This window comes from Cuculus canorus, chromosome 10 (assembly GCF_017976375.1).
Source record: "Cuculus canorus isolate bCucCan1 chromosome 10, bCucCan1.pri, whole genome shotgun sequence".
In the NCBI taxonomy this organism is placed as follows: domain Eukaryota; kingdom Metazoa; phylum Chordata; class Aves; order Cuculiformes; family Cuculidae; genus Cuculus; species Cuculus canorus.
Genome location: NC_071410.1, coordinates 10,568,401 through 10,589,584, shown reverse-complemented (window position 1 = coordinate 10,589,584; position 21,184 = coordinate 10,568,401). Strand labels below are relative to the sequence as shown.

At 44.2% G+C, this 21,184-nt stretch overlaps 2 protein-coding genes across 5 annotated transcripts; one reads left to right on the top strand and one right to left on the bottom strand.

Annotated features, from left to right (window-relative positions):
• Positions 1–489: 489 nt before the first annotated feature.
• LOC104069054 (nuclear pore glycoprotein p62-like) lies at positions 490–10,163 on the bottom strand. 2 transcript variants are annotated; one of them, XM_054075627.1, is made up of 12 exons: positions 9,776–10,163; positions 8,647–9,035; positions 7,835–7,915; positions 7,304–7,432; positions 6,937–7,032; positions 5,836–5,944; positions 5,540–5,684; positions 4,698–4,747; positions 4,441–4,575; positions 3,323–3,434; positions 2,944–3,010; positions 490–843 (listed from the first exon to the last, which is right to left on the bottom strand). In XM_054075627.1, the coding sequence occupies exons 1-12, from the start codon at positions 10,045–10,047 to the stop codon at positions 752–754; spliced, it is 1,677 nt and encodes a 558-aa protein (XP_053931602.1). In that variant the 5' UTR covers positions 10,048–10,163; the 3' UTR covers positions 490–751. The 2 variants fall into 2 exon arrangements, with proteins under 2 accessions (XP_053931602.1, XP_053931601.1); XM_054075626.1 differs by having other exon boundaries at positions 508–843; positions 7,835–7,945.
• A 278-nt stretch (positions 10,164–10,441) lies between these two features.
• On the top strand, positions 10,442–20,954 carry DNAAF6 (dynein axonemal assembly factor 6). 3 transcript variants are annotated; one of them, XM_054075650.1, is made up of 7 exons: positions 10,442–10,591; positions 11,679–11,779; positions 13,436–13,499; positions 14,902–15,007; positions 16,888–16,984; positions 17,760–17,845; positions 20,211–20,954. In XM_054075650.1, exons 2-7 carry the CDS (start codon positions 11,690–11,692, stop codon positions 20,338–20,340), a joined length of 573 nt encoding a protein of 190 aa, XP_053931625.1. In that variant the 5' UTR covers positions 10,442–10,591; positions 11,679–11,689; the 3' UTR covers positions 20,341–20,954. The 3 variants fall into 3 exon arrangements, with proteins under 3 accessions (XP_053931625.1, XP_053931624.1, XP_053931623.1); XM_054075649.1 differs by having other exon boundaries at positions 10,454–10,673; positions 11,709–11,779; XM_054075648.1 differs by having other exon boundaries at positions 10,454–10,673.
• Positions 20,955–21,184: the final 230 nt, after the last annotated feature.

The window sequence follows — 21,184 nt, the reverse complement described above, 5'->3', positions numbered from 1 at the left end:
TAAAGCGGCACAGCTACACTGCCCTCTCCCAGCAGGAGGGATGCATGGAATGTGCATCACAGTCCCATTGAGCACAACAGGGCCCGAGCAGTCGGTCTCTTACAAAGTCTTCACAACGAACTTGCTGACCGTGTCTTTCGCCTCTCCCTTGTGACTGTGCTACACCCAGTCACCAGCACCGTTTCTCGCACTGCTGTAAATCACGCAAAAATGCTGATTAAGGGAACCAGCACAATGCAGGCAATTGCCAAAAGTACAGTAAACAACAAACTTCCAGAAGGGGACGCTCACCCCATTTCAACACTAACTCCAGCCAGCAAGAGGAGGAATCTGAGTCTCTGAGAGTGCTGTAGCTCCTTCTGAAGACAGCTCTTCACTAAACCATCCCTGCAAGGATCTGAAGAAAAGCTTAGGAAGTCCTAGCTAAACATAATCCAGTTACATACAAGCACTGGGGAACTCAGTCATGGACTCACACACTGCTCATATCCCCCCAGGGCAGCATTTCTATATCTCAGCCTGCATGCAGTTACAAGGATCAGAGACAAAGAGCACACACTTTCAGCACAAAGTTCATGCAGGCTCTCAGCCTGCAGCGGGTGAATTCCAGTGAGACACAGCAAAGACTCACTTAGTAATAAACACAAAATTTTATTACAAGTAAACAAACCCACATAAGTTGAGAACTTCATCCCCAACATCCTTTGTTTTCTGCCCCGATTTTAGGTTAATCCGTCAAACTTGGAGACTTTCAGTCAAAAGTGATCCGAAAACTGCGCTCCTGCTCCTTGCGACGGCTCTCACAAACCTTCGTCACCTCTTCTACCTTTCTCTGCAACACAGCTGCAGGAGAAACAAGTGGTTAATCTTACAGACACCCTAAGACACCACCCTCCACTGTTTAGTCTGCAGGAGAAAGAAAAATATGTTCATTTTGACAGTCACTCCAATCTGACAGTGCTCAAAGAAAGAGGAAAACCCACCACAAAGCACTGGTAAACCCCCAGGGCACACGAGAACATCTAAGAAGTGCTCTGAGGCACTTGGGGACCAGCAGGCAGAATCAGAAGAGCCCTTGGACAGGCTGGTGTCATTTTTTTCCTTGCCAGGCTCTTGCAGTTTTAGGCACTCCATCTAAGAGCACAAAAATCCCTTCCTCAACAGCAACTGCAAGCTGGGCTGCAGCTGGAAAAAAAAAAATTGCTCCACAACCCACTTTCCCCTACCCACCACCTGCTTAAGCGTCTGTGAATTATGCAGATTACAGGTAAACCACACAATCTGTTAGAAGCACACACATTTTCTCGCAGGAAATATTACACGGCTCTAACAAGCTTTTAACTGTAAAAACAGACAACACAGTACAATCACACTGAAGGGCTGTACAGCCCTCGCCCACAACACAGATCATCACTTATTTGCAGACCATTGATTTGGGAATACGTAAGATACTGACTGATCATCACCCTTAAATGCAGCAGGCACTGCAAGAAACAATACACCATGGCACAGCCTACAGCAATTTCTAACTTCATTCTATGAAAGCTTTTCAGAAGCTGTTCAACAGGGCTATGCATGATGTTGTGTGGAGACAAATATTCCAAGTGAGGTTTTATCTGTACAGCATGCCAAACCAAGAATCTTCCAGTGAAAGAATAAGCAACACACAATAAGAATGTGTCCTTCCCAGGCCCACTCAATTTCCTTACAGCTGGGGCTACTTGAAGGCTTACTTCAAAATTGCATGTTTTCCACTGTACTGCTTCAGTGCACACAGTAACAGGAATTCTTTCACTGACTAAGAAATGCACAGAAACAGGGATGTGCAAGAATCTTTTTTTAACAGAAGAATTTCTTGGGCTTCTTGATTTATTCTCGTTTGAAGGTGAACTGAAAATGCACTGTTTCTTTCGATGTGCATTTCCCAGCAAAGAGAATGAATCATTATTAACTAATAAGACAACTTCTTCAGCAATGAATGACTGAGGAATAAATGTGTCTCCTTTCCAGGAAAATTAAAAGGGAACCAGTTGCTATTTTCACACACATTTTGTCAAGTCAAAATTCTGATGCCACAGGAGCTGCACCCCATCTCCCAATAAAGACATGTTTGGAACACACAGGTTAGCATCTATGTTCTGGAAGAAAAACCCAAATTAAACCCTGGCCAAAGCCAAGAACATGATTCAAACTCGGATAGGAGTATGCCTGCTATCACCCAGGAAGTTCACCAAGTGTGAGCACTTGCACACTGCTGCAGCCAGGCAGCACAATCCTGTACTGGGGAGAGGAGCACTGCTTTGTTCTGCCATGCCCCCATGTGGCTGCAAGCATCAGCTGGAATCAGAATCATGTAGAATTATTCAGTCTCTCACAAGGAGGCACTCTCTGTGAGCAAAGCTCCTTTTCTCAGTTTCTTTTTACGATCTAACCATGGCAGCCTAGTCACAGGGAATGCAACTCAAGAAACCACAGTAACTGCACTATCAAGTTTTCACTGCTAAGTGCATCTTCTGCTCTGCAGAAGTTATTGCTACTCTGAAATTTCCAACGTATTACTGTGCAGTTACCACATCTGTGGAGAAATGCATGCTGCTCAGTCTTTCTTGGATTTGGCTTTCCAGTTGTACGGAGAAGAATGGTAACATTAAACACACACACACACACGCATGCACACACACCATCACCAATTTTCCAATGCCAAAGGGAAACACCACAACGTTCTAGAAGATTAAATACTTAACCTTAGTTTGACAGAACAAAGCACAAGGTTTGCAAGTCCTCTGCTTTGCACTGATGCATTTCAAGCACTGCTCTCTGGAAAGCATCAGCACTTGTCAGGAATTACGACTCAGCAGAAGCCTCTCATGCACATCAGGAGATTTCAAGAACAGCTACATGCTTCCTATTTACATCCCCAAAAAGCTGCAAGACAACTCTCACCTGAGTTCTGGTCAATCCACTGCAATGAATCCATGTGCGCATTCAGAATTTTACAGATCTGCTGAAGCTGAACAGAAAGAGAAGGTGCACGTCATTTGTCACAAAAATTAACAGCAGGAAAAGCAGCCTGCCTGCCCCTGCCTTTAGAGCAGAATGCCATCAAATTTCACATCTGTGCAGCTTCACTAACTTAGCAGACACTTTCACAGGGAGTTTGTGCAGTAACTCTTGTCGCTTTGCTTCGCTTTACCGTCAGGATAATAACCTGTTTTCGAGTAAGCTTAGGCTTATTCCAGTTCAGACCTAGGAACCATCACAATATTTATCACCTTAGGCTTTGCCTCTTTGCTATCTTATAAGAAACAAAGCTTGGATTTACCGGGTCACTCGTGTCTGCTGGGCCTCTTGATGTATTCAAGTGCTCAGTGATGTCCTTCAGATCTTGTGCCATACGCTTTAACTGAGCATCAATGTTTTCAGCCAGTTTATACCTGCAAAACACATGGCAAGCAAGGTCAGAATATCTAAAGTGAAATCCAGAAAACCTGCTCCCAGTCACACAAACCTTGGGCGGTCAGAATTAGCTCCAACACATTTCAACCAAGGCTGGCAGATGTGTGCAAACAGCACCACAAGAGGCATTCTATCACACATATGAAGTAAGTCCTAATCTCTTTCTCTCCTGACAGAAATACACAGACAGACAAGCAGTAGTGTGGGGTGTTTCTAGAAGGATTTTCTCCGAAAGCAAGATCCAGTTAATCCAGACCCTTCAAGATTCCTATACCTTGAATAAACACTTCTTTTAATTACCCTGCTCTTAAGGCTTATAAACATGCCCAAGATGCACATAGCATGTCCTACTCTCATCACTTCTATCTCTAAATGAGTGTCAGAGATCATGTCAAATTAGTAATCTTTTCTCAGACAGCAGATTCAACCAACATCCAAAGAGCTTTTCTGAGGGGAGATGTTACTGCTCTAAGAACTAATTCAAAGGAGGTTGTAGCAAGGTGCATGCTGGTCTCTTCTGCCAAGTAAGAATTGACAAGACAAGAAGAAATGGCTTTCAATTGCCCTAGGGGAGGTTTAGATTGGATATTAGGAACAATTTTTTCACATCAAGGGTTGTCAAACATTGGATCAGGCTGCCAGGGAAGTGGTTGAGTCACCATCCCTGGAGCTACTTAGAAGACATGTAGACGTGGTGTTTAGGGACATGCTATACTGCAGGAGTTGGCAGTGTTAGGTTAGTCTACATCTGAAAGGGTTTTTCCAACCTAAATGACTATAAATCTACGATTCATGCTGATTCAAGGGCTTCCAATCGCAATTCCCCTCTTTCTAATGGGCAAAATCTAAGCTGCCATGCATAAAACAGGATTACATACTCTACAAAGGCCACTGATAGATCAATACTGTCATGCATCTCAACTCTACTTGATCATCACCACATTAGCCTGCTCGTCACAGGTTCTAAGCAGATCTCTGCCTTACGTCCTCTCCCGTTCCTCGTCTGCATGCTGCAAGTAGATAGTCCCACTCTGTTCCTTCACAGACTCCTCCAGGGGGGTCAACAAGTCTTCAAGCTCTTTCTGCTGGGACAGAATGAAGTCCAGGTCCTGATCCAGTCTGACAAGACAAAATGTTAACCCCTCAGCTTAGAGCTTATGCACGTTCTACAGCCGACACAGCAACATGAAAGAAGGTGCAAATAAGAAACAAAACCATCTCAAGTATTCAGAGTTTCCTACCTCTTCTGATCAAGCTTCACCTTCTCTACTTCTTTGTGTAACGAAGTAATCTGCAAACAGGAGACAACACACAAACTCAAAGTCAACTCAAAAAAGAGGAGGGGTGGGGCTGGGACAGCCAGCACCACACAAACGTCCACTAGAAATAAAATCAGTTACTTAAAGATTTACAGACAAAAAATGCAATAAGAGAGGTTTGGCTTTGAAAGCTTCACCTGAAGATAACTTGTTACCATAGTGTAAACTCACAGAACAGATTGCCAAGCTCCAACACCAATTCACCAGAACAGACATACAGGGAGTCTTTCACAAGCATCCAGATATGCTTCACCTCTACTTTTTACAAGCAGAAAGTCCCATTGGATGCCTTGCTGCATCTGATACACTGAGGGCCTTCACAGAATCACAGAATCACAAGGTTGGAAAGGACCCATTGGATCATCGAGTCCAACCATTCCTAACACTCCCTAAACCATGTCCCTAAGCACTTCATCCACCCGTTCCTTAAACACCTCCAGGGAAGGCGACTCGACCACCTCCCTGGGCAGCCTGTTCCAGTACCCAATGACTCTTACTGTGAAGAATTTTTTTCTGATATCCAACCTGAACCTCCCCTGACGGAGCTTCAGGCCATTCCCTCTTGTCCTGTCCCCTGTCACTTGGGAGAAGAGGCCAGCTCCCTCCTCTCCACAACCTCCTTTCAGGTAGTTGTAGAGAGTAATAAGGTCTCCCCTCAGCCTCCTCTTCTCCAGGCTAAACAACCCCAGCTCTCTCAGCCGCTCCTCTTCTTGCCTTGAAGAACCTAAGCAAGCAAAGTCAGCTTACACTGGATGTCACCTCACCTTCTCCCCATTCTCTATCAGCATCCGATCCCAGGCGTTAACTTGCGTAGCCTGATGGAGAAAGTGTTTCTCTTGGTCTTCCAGTTCCAGGCTCCACTTGTTGATCAAACTCTCCAGCTGGGCATAAGTCATCACTGGAGGCGTGCTGAGAGGAGGGGCAAGACAGTACAGAACACAAGATCAGAAGCCAAAACAAAAACAGGACAACACCCATTTCCCCTTCTTCCACCTGATACCAGCATTAATACTGCCTCTTGCCCCACCTGGCAAATAGTCAGCTACAACAAAACACTCACCTGGATGCTGCTGCTGTGGTTATGGCAGCTGTAGAAGTCACAGCTCCAATGGCACCCGTCGTAGTTAATGGCTTCAGATTCAAAGCAAAGCCAGAAGCAGAAGTAGTGCCTGAAAGAACAGATTTGGGTCAAACAGAGGACACATCTGCTGTCTAACAAATCAAGACCAGGTCCAATATACACTTCTTCACGCAGTGTTTTAGGAGTTCAAACAGGTCCCTTTGAAGGGACAAAAAAACCAAATCCCACACCTGTCAGGAGGAGAATGAAGCTCAATCTCTTCATGTATTAATACGAGACCTAATAATTGTCAGGACACACTGTTCCTGTCCTGCATCTCTGTGGAAGAGGAGAGTTCTATGTTTTCACAAACAGAAAAGCATCTATCAGATGGTGCTGTCAGCCAGCACTGAGCTCAAATTCTTCAGTCACTTCAGAAACAAGCCTTAGAAAAAACTTGAGAGCTGAGCCACATCTGCGTTATCAAACTGAAAACTGGTTATTACATCTAGAAAAGGATGTTCAGTTATGAATCCCAATGCTGTATAGCAGCAAATTCCACTGCGGGTTTTCACATGAAGATTCCTAGTGGAATACAGCATTTATCAGTGCAAATTTGGGGGGAAGAAAAGTTAATGATATGCGACAATTTCCAACTTATATGGAGAAAACAGACTAACAAGGCAAAACCAGACAATAAAAGATGTCTCCCTAACACTCCCTGCAAGTCTTTGGCCTCACCATGCCCCATCTGAACATCTCTCCCTCATTTCTTCAAGAAAGTCTGCCCTTACAAAGGCAGCCTAGAGAAAGAGCAGCTCATCTCTTTACTTTACTTGATCCAGAACATCAAAGCCCAGGCACCTTCCTTCACCCTGAGTCCCTCTGATGTGGACAGATTCTCACAAGTCAAAACCATGCACTTCACGAGATAGAAAAGGAGGATGAGAAAAAAAAATACAGTGTTCTTTCCACTTACTGGAGGGTATTCCCAATCAGAACTAATACGCTGCTACACCAGTGTGGCCCTTTACGCTACTACAGACCACTGAAGGAGCTGGGCTTCCTTCTCCTCAGCTCCTTTCAGCATCCAGTTCTTACCAGTGGCAGTGCTTGTTGTGGCAGTTGTTGTTCCAGGAACTTTTAATCCAAACCCAAGCGTCCCAAGACTGGCTGTCCCAGTGGAAGGGGCACCAACTGGAAACAGAAGATAACAGGAAGAGTAGCTGGAACCCATTAAGGCAGTGCTCCTTTGAAAAGTTCTGCCCTGCCTGTACACCCATCCCCATCTGGCCTTTAGTTGTTTGCCAGAAATCACAAAGGGAGAAGACGGCAAAGAGCGAGAAGAGCTGCCCTTTTCAAATCTCACAGGTCATCCCACCATCTCCAGCTCCACAAAGAAAAGGCAGAACCAACCACGCTGCTCATTTATTCCCCCAACAGATAAAATCTATATGCCGTAGCTTACGGGAGAGGCCTGTGGTGGTCGACGATGTCGGTGCTGAAGAACTCACTGCAGATGCAAACAACGTAGGCCCCGTTGAACCAAGAATGGAGGTTGTGGTGGTAGCGGCAGTTGTAGCAGCTGTCGATGTTACTACAAACAGAAAAAGCACAGATCTTGCACGGTCATCCCAAGCGTGGGACACAAATTTGCCAATCGACACCAGATTTTTAGGGATAGAAGAATTTTACTCTACTTCCCCTCTTCTTCCACCTCAACTCTATCGCTTTTCCAATGCACATTTAAACCTGGGGCTCCTGTCCATTACATCCCAGTGACAAGTACAGAACGGAATCTGGCACTTGGGACACATCACAAAACACAGGATATGAACTTCAATGCCTGTATCAACTGTCGCAGATTCCTGCTGCCATTACAAATTCACAGTAACAAACACTTTGAGACCACTTCCAGAATCCAGCTCAGAAAACAGTTCCCAGAAGGACAGGATATTCACCAAGTCCGGAGTCGTTATTTCCTAAAATCACCTCCTACCTCCAAGTTTGGTTCCAAAGGACAGAGTGGGGCCCTGGCTGGTACTCGTGGACAGCGTTGCCACCGGAGCGCTCGTGGTTGCTGTTGAAGGCAACGAACCAAAGGTTAGACCTGCAACAAGAAAAAGACAAACCTTTCACTACAGAGACACTGTGGTTTCCGCTGATCACAGCGACAGCCAACTTAGAAGGAGTTCCAGTGTAAGAAAAACATTAACATTCACTCTAACAAATGCACTGCGTTATCCATAAAATGAACCAGAGCTGAAATTCCATCAGGTAGAACGACCTTCAGAAATTATTCTAACACACATGGGCATCACCATCACCCCACAGCTGATGACCTTCCCTTCCTGGCCAGCACTGTCACCCACAAATAAAAGAAAAGCTGAAAAATGAACTTTTGCCGGACTCTGCAGGCGTGGCAGGTTCCTGCTGTCAGGAAGGCAAACAGACGTTTGGCACCATGGGCCAGGCACATCCTGCAGCATCCACTTCCCCACCAGTCTGAGCCCTTTCCCTCTGCAACGGCAAACCCAACAAAACCATTTAAAAAGTGCTTCCGGAGTAGCTGACACTTTCACACACTCTGCCAAAATTATTTCAGCCTCATTCGCCAGAAGCAAAAAAAACCATCACTGCCCATCACCAAAGACCTCAGAAAAGCAGACGAGAAAAACACTGATTCCAGACACTCCCTTCCTTTCACACCAGCAGAAGCAGGAGGCTGAAAAGCCTCCAAACCATTCCTTCCTGCCCTCTGTGCCAAGAACCCTCGTGGCCACAGCTGCCTCTTCAAGCCCAGGCCCTCACCTGTGGATGGCGTCCCAAGGCTGAAGGGGGCTGCTGACTGGGTGGCAGCTCCCAAGGTGGCCGCAGTGGTCGCTGCAGCAGCAGGGGCTGCTCCAAAGGTCAACCCCGTGGGCGCTGCTTGTGCAGCAGCAGTGCCAATGTTGAAACCGACTGTTCCGGCCTGAGTCGTCGTTCCACTTGGAAAAGTGAACCCTCCAGTTGTTCCCGACTGAGTGCTGGTGGCCGTGGTGCTGGTGGTGCCAGCAGTTCCAAACACAAAGCCAGAAGGGGCTGCTGCTTGACTTGAGGGCACGGTCGTTGCTGCAGAGCTACCAAACGAGAAGCTCCCTGTGATCCCAGTAGCTGGAGGTGCAGTGCTGCCTCCAAAGTTTAATTTTGGTGCATTTGCCCTAGAGAGGGAAAGAAAAGAAAATAAGACAATCTGTTTGAGACCAACAGCTACTTGAGCATTGAGTCAGCTTTCTTACAAATTGTTTTTCGACAGCAAAAACAACCTTTCAAAAAGAAGACGCACACTTGACAGGGGCTATTTTGCAGTTTTGACAGCTGTTTACTTTTTGAGCTGCACCACGCTCCTGCCATCAGCAATCCTTGATTAAATCTTTATTCCACTTAATCACCTCCATCCTTCCAGGCACAAGAAAACACTGATGGCAAGAGAAGTGAAGTTGCTTCCTCTACAGAAAATTACTTTCTCCCACTGACTTCTACTGTTAAGCCCCACTCCAGACCCTTTCCCACTGATCCCATGAGGCAACCTTCGAACACAGCTGTGCAGGACAACCACCTCGGAGATCAAGAAGGCAACGTTCCAAGCACCAAATTCAGAACAGAAAGGACAGCACAGAGTTTTATCACTCACTCCTACACGTACCAACACCCCCACTACAGACCGAAGCACGGAACTGCTCCTTCTCAATGCCCATCCGAGAAAGCCCGCACCGACAGCTCGCAGGGAAAGCTTTCCCGACAGAACACGGCGCGGTGGCAACTCCACGGCCCCACAGCAGCGCCTTCGCTTCCTCCGCAATCGCTTCCCGGGTTCTCCGAGGCCGCACAGCAACGGCTCCGCTCGCCCGGCCCTCCCCGAGCACCGAGGCTCCCGCCCCGGCTCGCCCCGGGCGCTCACCCTGCCGGGAACGCGTTCGCTGCCGGCGCCGCAGCGGCCGCGCCCGTCGTCCCGAAGCTGAAGCCGGCGGGCTGCGCGGCGCCGCCGGGCGTGCTGAAGGAGAAGAGCCCGGCGGGCTGGCCGCTGGCGGCCGGCTGCGCCGCGGCCCCGAAGCTGAAGCTCCCGGAGGCGGCGGGCGTGGAGAACGAGAACCCGGTGGTGGCCGTGGTGGCGGCCGTCTTGGGCGTGCCGAACGTGAACCCGCCGCCCGCCCCCAGGCCGAACTGGTTCATGGCGGCGGCGGGAGAGGCGGCCGGAGCCGGTACGCGGCGATGAGGCGGCAGCGGCCGCTCTTTGCGGCACCTGACAGGGAGCGCCAAGCACCGCAGCGCGCCGCGCACGCCGATGACGCACGAGAACGGTGCGCGTGGATGACGTAAAACTGTCATGCGCGCATCTGCTGCGCCGCCGGCTGGGGGCGTGGTCTTCCCGCCCTCAACATTTATTGGTTGGCGCCGCGGGAGCCGCGATCTGATTGGCTGCAGGGTTTCCTGAACCGCGAGGGGGTGGGGTGTCTCGTTGCTATGGTGACGCGTCGCCGGCCCGTGGTGCAGGCGCCGCTGCGGCCTCGGGCGGGAGCGGTCGTGGGAGAGAGGCTTTCCATCCCGCCTGCCCCCCTTTCCCGCCTTCCTGCCCCCCTTCCTGCCCCCCTTCCTGCCTGTCCCGGTGCCCGCAGCCCGCAGCGCGGGGTCGGAGCCGCCGTACAGCGAGAGGGCGCCTCTCCCTGGCGCGGTGTTTATCTTCGCCCTCAGCCCGGGCCCGGAGACGGGACAGAGGGTGAGGAACCGGGTTCCAAGCCGAGCCGAGGTTTGCTGCTGATAGCAGAAGTAATTGCCGTTACAAAATTGACATCTTTGATGTAAGCTGAAGCAGTTTCATCTAAGTAATTGTGTTCTTTGGAAGTTTGACGGAATGTCGCACTGACAGCATGTTTTCTTTCAGCCAATGTTTTCCAGGCGCCAGTAATTCTTTGGGGATGATAACACCTTGTGTTCAGTGTGGTCTGTGCTGAACAGGTGTCTCTCCTGTAATCACCTCTGTTTGCAGTTTCCTTACCTGTAATGCAAGGTCAGGCAGAGCTGGAGCCAGCTCCTACTTATCAAGAGTTTTGACTGTTGTGAAGTTCTTAATAACATTAAAATTAAACTTAACAAACTAATCAAATGTGCGTAAGATTTCTGGGAAAATTTATTCATATACTTGTAAGTGAGAAATCTGCTCTATCCCAGCTCTTGTCTCACTGCACACGATTGATGGAGATCAATGCCTCCTGTCACCCAGGCCTGATGAAGGCTGCTCACTTTCTAAACCTCCAAAAGTCTGTCTTAGAGAGTTTATTTGCCAGCATTTTTGGTAACACTGGTGCCCTTGCTGTTGCTGCAGTAGCTGCATAGCCCTGACATGGGCTGTACCACAGCTAATGGTCTGTGTGAGGCTTGAGCTGCAACTACAACTAAAGCCTGGGGAGCAAAAGAGTCTCTGAGCGTGGAAAGAAAAGGTTGATTATGTTCCTTTGTGTGGAATGGGCTCAAGCTGCACCAGGGGAGGTTCAAATTGTACATTAGGAAGAATTTCTTCACCAAAAGTGTTATTGAGCACAGGAACAGGCTGCCCAAGGAGGAGGTGGCTGAATCACCATCCTTGGAGGTTTTTAAAAGATGGGTAGATGAAGTACTTAGGGATATGATTCAGTAGTGGACAGGTGTGGTTGGACGTGATGATCTCAAATGTCTTTTCCAACCTAGTGATTCTATGTAAAATTTTGGCTAAACTGTATCCTTTCAGAACACATAAAAATTGTACTTTGTAGATAGTGCAGAACACATTTTTTTCTTTCTTCATCTGTCATTCGTTTTTTCTGCAGTGAGTATTGATATGGACAGTGTTTCCGCAGGCTCTTCTCTGCAGTTTCTCGCCAAACTGCTTTGTGATGGTCAGGAAGATGATGATGATGAAGAAAATGTGGTGAGTCTTTTGTAGGAAACGCTGCTTCTTGTACATGTTGTACTATAGCCTAACCTTGTTAACTGAGGAGAGGCAAATCTCTCTTTTCCTAGAGGGAGTAAAAAAAGAATGAAAACCTTAGAAGCTGACTGAAACAGATAGAAGATACTTTAAGGGTAACAAGCTCTTGAGGGAGAACATAAGAAAGATGCCCTAGGAAAACAAGGAGAGATTGTGACCACAGAATGGGAGGGAGTTTTAATATTTCAGCCTGAAGGCAATGGGAACATGTAGTTGAAAGAGTTTCAGATACTTTAGGCTTTCCCCTACTTTTCCCTAAAGTCTGTCAGAGATGAAGGCAATTATGGGTAAATGCTTTTATGAAGAAAAAAGTTGCTGCTCAGCTTCTGAGTAGAGAATAAAATAACCAAAGGCGACTGAGTGTACTAATTGTGTGTGTCGGGCGTTGAGGAACTGTAGAGATAATTGATTATTGAAGTACAATAGATATGTCAGTGACTGTAGAATAGGGAAGGGTGAGTAATCATTCAAAAGGTGAATGATCTGAATGATTAATGAGAGAAATATCTTTCCATTCTTCCATATCAATTCATCTCAAAACTAGATGAAAATCACAGCTCTGGAAAATGTATGTTTTTTCATACAATATGCAACTGCTGCTTTTATCAAGGCAGGCACGTGTGCTGGGGAGAAATATCCTAGGAGGGCCACAGGTGCCAACAGTCACAATGTAGAAGGCCTCTGTGAAGGCTCAAAACCTTTCCAAGCCTCTTAAAAATTTTAAGAAGTCCTGTTATGATATGGATAACAAAAATGGCAAATGCCTCAATGTTTCTCCAAATCACTCTTCAACAAAGAGTCAGGTGGCTGACCCAGCAGTTGTGCAGTAATAGTGGCAATGACAGTAATATTTGGGATGAAAGGGATGTGTATCCCTTGACATTTCCTTTCAGTAGGTGGTAGATGTGCTCCTTCACTACCCTTCAGCTGTTTAATGCCTGCCTTTTTAAAACTATCATTATTGCTGTACATCTTTGAGTAAACATCCTGATTTTAAAAGAATTTGTTTACATCTTATTAATAAAATGAATGACACTTCAGAAACAGAAACAGAAAATTGCCACAAGGGATGTCAATTAAGTCTGAGTCAATCTGGGTAAATTGAAATCTTTATTTTGATTTAATTTAATGTTCTGTGCATATGAGGCGCTTTTCTCAAACTGAAGAATCTATATAGGAAGAAATGCCTCACATTGGCCTATTAACACTAAATTGATTCATAATTAGAGGAAAATGTTGTTGCCTCATATGATCTCTGCTGTCAAAAGGAATCCGAGTGCTGTGATGGGGTTGTCATGAAGCACCCTTGGTTTCCTGCAATATTTCCATGGGAGGCAAGGCATGGAAATTTTGCCAAATGCCATGGAAACTAATACTCAGAAAGCACATCTGTCTGTAATACTGTGCTTCTGGGAGTCCTGCTTAAACCTGGTGTGTCAAGGTCACTTTCTACTGGGTGAGAATGAAGAAGAGACTATTTAGTGATTCAGGATACTCACAGGGATTTGTTTGACCTGGGATAACATTTTATTTTTATTGACATTATCATCGGGCTCTATGAAAACTGATTGAAGTTGCTTTTGCCTTTTTTTGCAGCCACACTGTTCCGTTAGCGCTATGACTCCTGGTGGTATTGGACCAGTAAAGAAAGAGGCCACTGGTAAGGAGGAGTGTTTGAATGGATTAGCATTCAGTCCTGTTTAACAGACTATAACAGCTGTAGTAAGTTACCACCAATGGGGTTTGCTTCAAGAAGAGAGTGGTTACTGACCTTTAAGATGGAAATAGCATTACATTTTTACAATTACAGTGTAAAAGTCTTCTCTTCTTGAAAGCTTAACTGCAAAATATGCAAAGAAAGCAGAAAGGGTTAACTTCAGATCCCAGAAGCTGAAGGAAAACATAACTGAGCAGCAAAAAGCTCCCTATAAATACTCTCATGGTACTGATAATGCTCACTGAGAGAAAAAAAAAAGGGTGATGGGTTTCTAAGTACACACTTGAAAAGATCTTCATGAAATAAAGTGCATGGAACTGAGCCTATACCTATGAGGAGGAAGAACTATGAAGTGTACTGTGAAATGCAGTCATACCATATTCTCCCCAAAAGATTCACAACCCTATTTAGACCACACGTGGGAAGAAGAAACAGAAGCTTTGTTCAGCACTGCCTTCAACAGACCAAGAGACATTTTTCAATTATTCTCTTTCCTGCACTTAGTTCTTTACCTGGACAATTACATGCTTGACCAGGCTGTGGGTGTTCTGACATCACATAGAAAGGCAGACTCTCAGGCAATGAGAACAATTATCTTGAGAGTTCCTAAATTTGTATCGACATCTTGGTTTGTACTCAGGAAAGAAAGGAAAACAAGTTTAGTCTTGGGAAAGTTAATGTAAGGTTCTTACTGGAGCTAATGCTACCACATTATTGGGCAGTATAGTTATGAGTGTAGAATGAGTGCAACGGGAAAGGAACTCTGGTAAATATAACAAACAGAGTATTTTTGCTTGGGATTCCATCAATAACCGCAGATTTTACTGTAAAAACCTTCAAGCTGCAGATTTAGCAGCTTACTAGAAAATATATTTTTCAGTGTAGGACAGGGATAAACCATAGTATTCTGATCATGATCTGTCATGTGTCTTCAGTACGTTATCTGGGTTGTGCTCAATAATTAATGAGAAGAACTGGATTTCTATGTGAGAAGGAGGTTTTTTTTGTGAATGACTCAACTCACTTAAAAATCTCATGTCAGGGAGCTTGAGGAAGATTAATATTTCATAATTCCACACTACCCATTTTGAAGTGCTATTTTATGCTTGAAAGGAGGATTTCTTTGACATAGAGGTTGGGTAAAGGAGATTTAAGGAAAACATCCTCCCTCTGCAAATTCTCATTCATAAGATACTTAGATGAAGGAGACTGTAACCATTAACTAGAATGCTTTCAATACAAAGATTTTTCTAAAGCCTAGAAAAATCATAAGTTTTCAGCAACTGTAGAGGAACTGAGACATTCCAAAATCTGAAAGTATGATTTTTTTTTTCATCACTCACAGGTTCCTTTCAAGTGAAATCTGAAAACAGGAATACTATTTGGAATACGGAGGAAGTCCCAGAAGGATCTGAATTTGATGATACCTGGGACCCTAGAGAACAGCCAGAGTAAGTGAGCTGAGACTGCCTGCCTGGGCTTTGCATAGCATTGATGGGAATACAATTAAACAGCATCTACTGCATTTGAGTGGAACAGCCATCTGAAAAGCTTGTGTCATGGAAGGAGAAAGGGACGATATTGGGCTTGCATCTAAAGCAGTACATGAGCAATTTTTAACCTCTCCCTTGGAAACCTTCTGATCTCATAATAGAGATGTAGGACTGGATTTTCCCATCATAAAGTTACTTGCAGTGTCAGATACTTGTATAAAGTTGGATTAGGAGGGGAAGTAGGCCAGCAAAATGATTTACTGGCTTTTAAATATGCCATTTTTGTGAGATACCTGTCTTTTCCTGCTGCAACCAAGATGCATTAATTTTTCATACTCATAAATTTATACAGTGCTCCAACTTATATCTGCATTTCAAAGAATTAAGCTCTTTAGAGACAAATAGTACTGCAGGAAGAAAGGCTATATGCAGGCAGTTTTGCACTTGTAAATCTTGTCAATCAATCTTAGTCTGTCAAGGAGCAGCCTTAAACCAGAGACTTTTCCCTTGCTCGTAGAAAACAGTAACAAAAAACTTCTTGAAATAGGTACAATCAGGCATGTTAGTTGTAATTTAGAGGTTAGAAAATGTAATGTGGGGTTTAGAAAGCCATCAGGCTCACGCCACAAAATAGCCTTTGCATTTCTGTTCATTGTGTTCTGATGCCACATCCTGGAGTGCTAAATGCTGGAGCGGATGGACAGAAGCCTATGGAGCTGCCTATTGTATGGTAGTTCATAGCATAGAATCCTCATTTTAATCTGCATCTAAGTCATGACATTCGTTGATTATTTCCTAATCTAAACACAGGACTGAGACCACCCGAACTTAGACTCAGCATTTCTTAAAATGGTTTCGCATTCACCTATAGCCGCACATACAGTTGTTCTTAAAACCATCACCTCTGAGGTACAGAACATGCTGTCTTATATTGTGGGCACAACAGAAGCTTTTCTCGTGCTCTTTTTTGACCCTTCCCCTCCATGCAGGGTAAAATGCAGTGCTTCTCTAGCCTCAAGTGATTAAGACCTGTATTGCACAGATGAAAAGAGAGTATAAGTCTTTGTAACAGTTCGTCAAATTGAATCAAGGAAAATGGCCCAAAAGGAAAACAGATGGCTAGACAGGTGCATCCAAAGCTTTTAGATAGATTTCTCATTGGCTTAGAATTATTACATACACATATGAAAACTGGAGATGTGTAAAAGAGTTTCCATATGCTTTCCAACAGCTTAGAGAAGTGAGTCACTTCACTTATTTTGCTCAATTTAGTAGGAGTAATGTATGTTCTAAATACAATCTTTAATTTGAATTTCCTTATTCATTAAGTATCAAGAGAAAGAGAGTATGTGATTCTACGTTTTGTAGATGTGGAGGGGTAGAAAATAAACGTTGGCTGAATGCAAAAGAATTACGATTTCACAAAAGAGTGTTATTTTCAAGCTGCAAGAATGTGTTGAATGAGAGAACAGAATACATATAATTGCAACAGCATCCTTTTCAAATATATTTCCCAAGAGTTTATGGTAAGTGACTGGTTGATAAGTATCATATTCACTTAGGATGCATTTCCTGATCCTGCAAAGGCTGGTTAGTGAAGTAGAGACAGCAAAGTGAGTGCCCTGGAAGGTGGAGTGATTGCCCTTCACCTGTCTTTTCTACCTAACTCAGTCGTGGCTTTGAACAGAAACCCGGTGTGGATGGGTTGATGCTCTGAAGGCACAATGAACATGTAGAGGGACGATGTGATAAGGACATTTACAGTCCTCTAAGTACAATCTCCTTTAGTCTCCTGCACCTTTCTCCAGTATTACTAGGCAATGACTTCTCTTTCTCAGGTATCAGATTTTATTCAAACAGTGTGTGGGAACAGAGGACGTATTCTTTGGGATGAGCAGGAAAGACCCCTCCACAGCCTGCTGTGAAGATATGGTGGTGAGCTGAACCTGTATCTTCCATCCCGTCTTTGTGCTCTTTCTCAGCCCTTTTCAATCTTGCTGCCTTCTTGAGGGACAGAATATAATCACCAAACTGCATTGCTGCCTTTGGCGTCCTGTAGGATATTCTTGTTCTTCAAGCATTCATAGATGATATTCACACTTGCTAACCAGAGGAACCCTTGTATCTCCTCAAGGGCCTGCTGTACTTAAGAGAATCTCTGCAAATGCGTATGCCACATACGGACCTGAGGGAAATAAAAAAGAACTCTAAGATGAGGTTTCATCTTGGACACAGTTTTGGGAGGCAGAAGGGCTGGGAAGGAGATGGTTTTCATCTGCCTGCGTTTATTACAAAGCATGTGAGTTAGCAGAACACTACAATACTGACAGTCTATATTTACAGGTATCAGATCCTGTTCCATTATTATATGATCAAAGACCTCCCTGCTTTCTGAAGTTCAGGACAGGTAGAACTCCTGTGCAGGTTTTCTGGTAGAAGCAGGTTGTCCTTGGAATACACAAAGCCAGGGGGTGTTGTGGATATAGAGTACCTGTCAAGTACATTATCAGGTCAGGATTTTAAAGAAAATAGGATATTGATACATATCACTAAGCTATTGAAACCAATGATTATCACTGTCATATTTTCTCTGATACAAATTACCTATGTAGAATCTTGCTCTTTGACACTAGAGTCAAAATATTCATGAAGGTGAGATCTTTTATGGCTGCATATCTAATCACAGTGTTACCCCTACCCATCATTTCAGATTAAAATCAAGCTGCCAGAGACAAAGTACTCAGACATCACTTTAGATATCCAGGACAAGGTTCTTGACCTTCGAACTCCCAAAAAGTAAGTGAGACACAATGGATAGAAGTACAGTTAATATCTTGTTTGAGAGGAGGTTTAACCAAGCTTTCAATTGAATGCAGTGTGGGAAGCAAAGCTGAAGATGAAGATCAGATTATTAATTGCACTTGAGAAATAGATATAGACAAAACCAACCATAGTCCACCCATAGGCATATAATGCGCTAGCTTTGAATCTCTGATACTGGTCTGGCAAAAATATTTTTAGGACAGATTTTGGCTACTTAAACAGTAATACTTCAAGGACCCAGAAAGTCTGGCAAAAAAACCTGCCCACAGTCTTGAAGGACTTCTTGGTAGTTTGCTTTCTGAATACTAATTTGTACAAATATATAATGGAAGATGGTAAAAAAATACGCAGATACATTTTCAGAAGTTGAAAGCCAAATTGTGGACATATCCAAGCATGGATGCAGAGACAGAAATGTTGCAAGATTTCCCTGAAGAGATTTCCTTTGAGTTATTTTTATAAGGCTATTTCAAATCTACAAAGATAATCAACTGACTAATGTAATGTCAGACTTCTTAGTCTTCCTCTGTGTTTCCTTCAGTGTGCAGTTGCCCTGCCTGGGATTTCCAGATAATTCCCATGTCAGTTTTGCTTTAAATCCTTCTTCACAATAGAATGCTTTCATAGGAAAGCTTAATTCTCTCTGGGCTGACTTGCTGCTTTGAATGGAATGTGGGAGGATCCATATGAGAACAGCTTCCTGCAAATAGATTCAAGGTGTGGGCCATGAATTAAGGCCCAAATAAATCTGTCTCTAGGGGACTAACTGTAGAAAAGCCACCTTTCTCACAGACAAAACCAAGCTGAGTTGTTTTCCCTTAGCTTGGGTTTAACACAAAGATGCAACAGGAGTGGAAGAATCTTTGGAAGTGTTAGCTCTGGAAGTGGAAGATTGGGAGGAATAATTGTTCAGCTAATGACTTGCAGAACCTATAAGTAGTAAAAGAGGTAGCTTAATGCCATACTGCAGATGTAGGGAAACCTCAGCATCCTTTTTCTATCTTTTTGATGACTCAGATCTGCTGTTATCTTCTTAGTATCCAGCTGTCTCTAGTCACAAGCCTAGCAAATAAAAAGTTTGCCATAAATCTAATGATTGCTTGGGTACAGCTTGAGCCAGTGCTGCTTTCACAAATCTAAGTGCAAGTCTCCTCTGTATGAAAGAAACAAACAAGATTTCAAGTCCTACGTACTGAAAAACGTGGTATTCACAGATGTGTAGGTTGGCTCAAAGGAACTGTTTCCAACTCTGTAGTCCCAGGGCTGATTCTAAGCCAAGCTGATTTTAAGGACTTCTTCAAATTATAGCAAATGAGTGCCTTCAGGAGGTGTGGTGCAAAGGTGTTTTGACTGTACCCATTTCAGTCATGGCTCCTACAAGACAGCTGAAAAGGTCTGAAAAAGAATCGGCTTGACTTAAACCCCAATTTATAGTCTTACTGAGATTTATAGAGTTTGGCTGGGCAGATCTCTGGATTATGAAGTGTCCTTGGTTCTGTTTGCACTGTCAATAAACTGGAGGTCCAAATCTGGCCCGTCATTTATATTGTTAATATATAAGCCTGGGATAAGAGGGGAAAGACTGGAGTCTACCTGAGCAAGTACGTTTGAACTCTTGTCAATGAAAAAAGTTGGATGGGTCCAGACTTGAGACATCCTCGTGAGGAGTTAAACCAGAAAACTTGTCAGCCATTCCAGGAAAATCTGTATGTCTAACATAGCGAGGGATTGTGGAATAGCTCCTGAGTCCGAGATCCAGCCTTTCTTTGTGAATTATGTGCCTGAGTTGTAGGTAGGGGATCGCTGAATTAATTTTCAATATAGGTTAAAATCTCAGGCACTTCATAACTCTAAGTCCATTTTCATGCCTGAACTGTGCTGTGCAGTGTAAGTATGTCCTTTGTGAAAATGGACCAGACAGAATCTCTCATCAGGCTGCACCACTTAGTTCTTTTTATCAAGAAGACAAACTCCTAAAGACACATTCAGGCTTTAGGCATTATTCCGATTTTTACCACCAGGAGAGCATTATCAATGCACCTCCTCCTTTGTCTGCATTTAAAATGCAGCATTGTGCAAAAGCAAGAACAGTGAAGACAGCACACAATCCATCATTGGAAACCACTGTCATAGGCACAGCCGAAAGAAAGGAATAGCATTAGAAATGTTTCAGGGCCTGTATAACTGTGCACCAGGTATTGCAGGAATCCCACCACCCACCATGAGAATGAGGAATACTGAAAGAACATTCCTTGACACACTGGTGAATTGCAAGAATAACCATCTTGATTGCTCACCTGGTCTGAGACGTTGAAATTCACTGTGTCCTCTTTTACAGGAAGCTGCTGCTGCACCTCCCTTACCATGTAGACAGCAAGAATGGTAAAGCTCGTTTTCTTTCTGAAGAGGAGACCTTGGAAGTAACCTTGAGAGTATCAAGGGAGTTTGATTTCATAAATTTTGCCTGATAGACAGAGAAATGGAGAAAGTTTGCAAAAATCTCTCAGTTTGAAGTCATCTTGAAACTGGTGATGTAATAGTAGATTGTTTCCTTTGAACAGTGTAGGGGAATATCCTTGGAAAAATGGAATAAGTCAGGAGGAACATAGCACCTGAAGTTTCTCTAAGCTGAGGCTGTCCTGCTCTTACGCTGCTTTGGTTCATGTCCTGCTCCCTTCAGACTGATACAGGCTCTGTAAATGAGAAAATGGGAGATTACGATTCTGTAAGCTAGAGAAAGTCTTTTTTGTGGCTACGGCTGGTAAGTAGCACAGTGAGGCTCTGGCCAGTGAGTCTTGCGCTTAGTTACTGTTGCAAGACTTCAAGTGGTAATATTCTTGCTTGGCCTCCAATGCTAGGACAGGCTAGTTCAGCATCTCCTCTTAGCTACTTCTTGATGAGAAGATCAAAGCTCTTCAGGGATCTGTATCCACGGATCTGAGGCTCCTTTACACTGGCTGAACAACGTAACCAACTATAGTTAGACTGTTGAGTAGCTCAGCTCTTTTCTGTCAATGTATGGTTCAGTGTCATCTATTCACCTGTTGTCCCTACAGTATTTTTCTCAACTTTCTTAATTAATAAAAGAATGTGTTCTAATGAGCAGTTCCAGTTACGTTTCACTCTGTCTTCTCTATATTATGTCCTGAGAGACTTCCCAAAAGTGAGATAAGGGGAACTTTGCATAACAAAGCATTGCTTAAAGGTCTGAAATGTGGCAAAAGCTTTACTTTGGCCTTCAGGTCCAATCTAGAGCTACAGGGATGGGTAACCAAGATGTTTCTCATATAAGCTGCTGGGCAAATATATTCA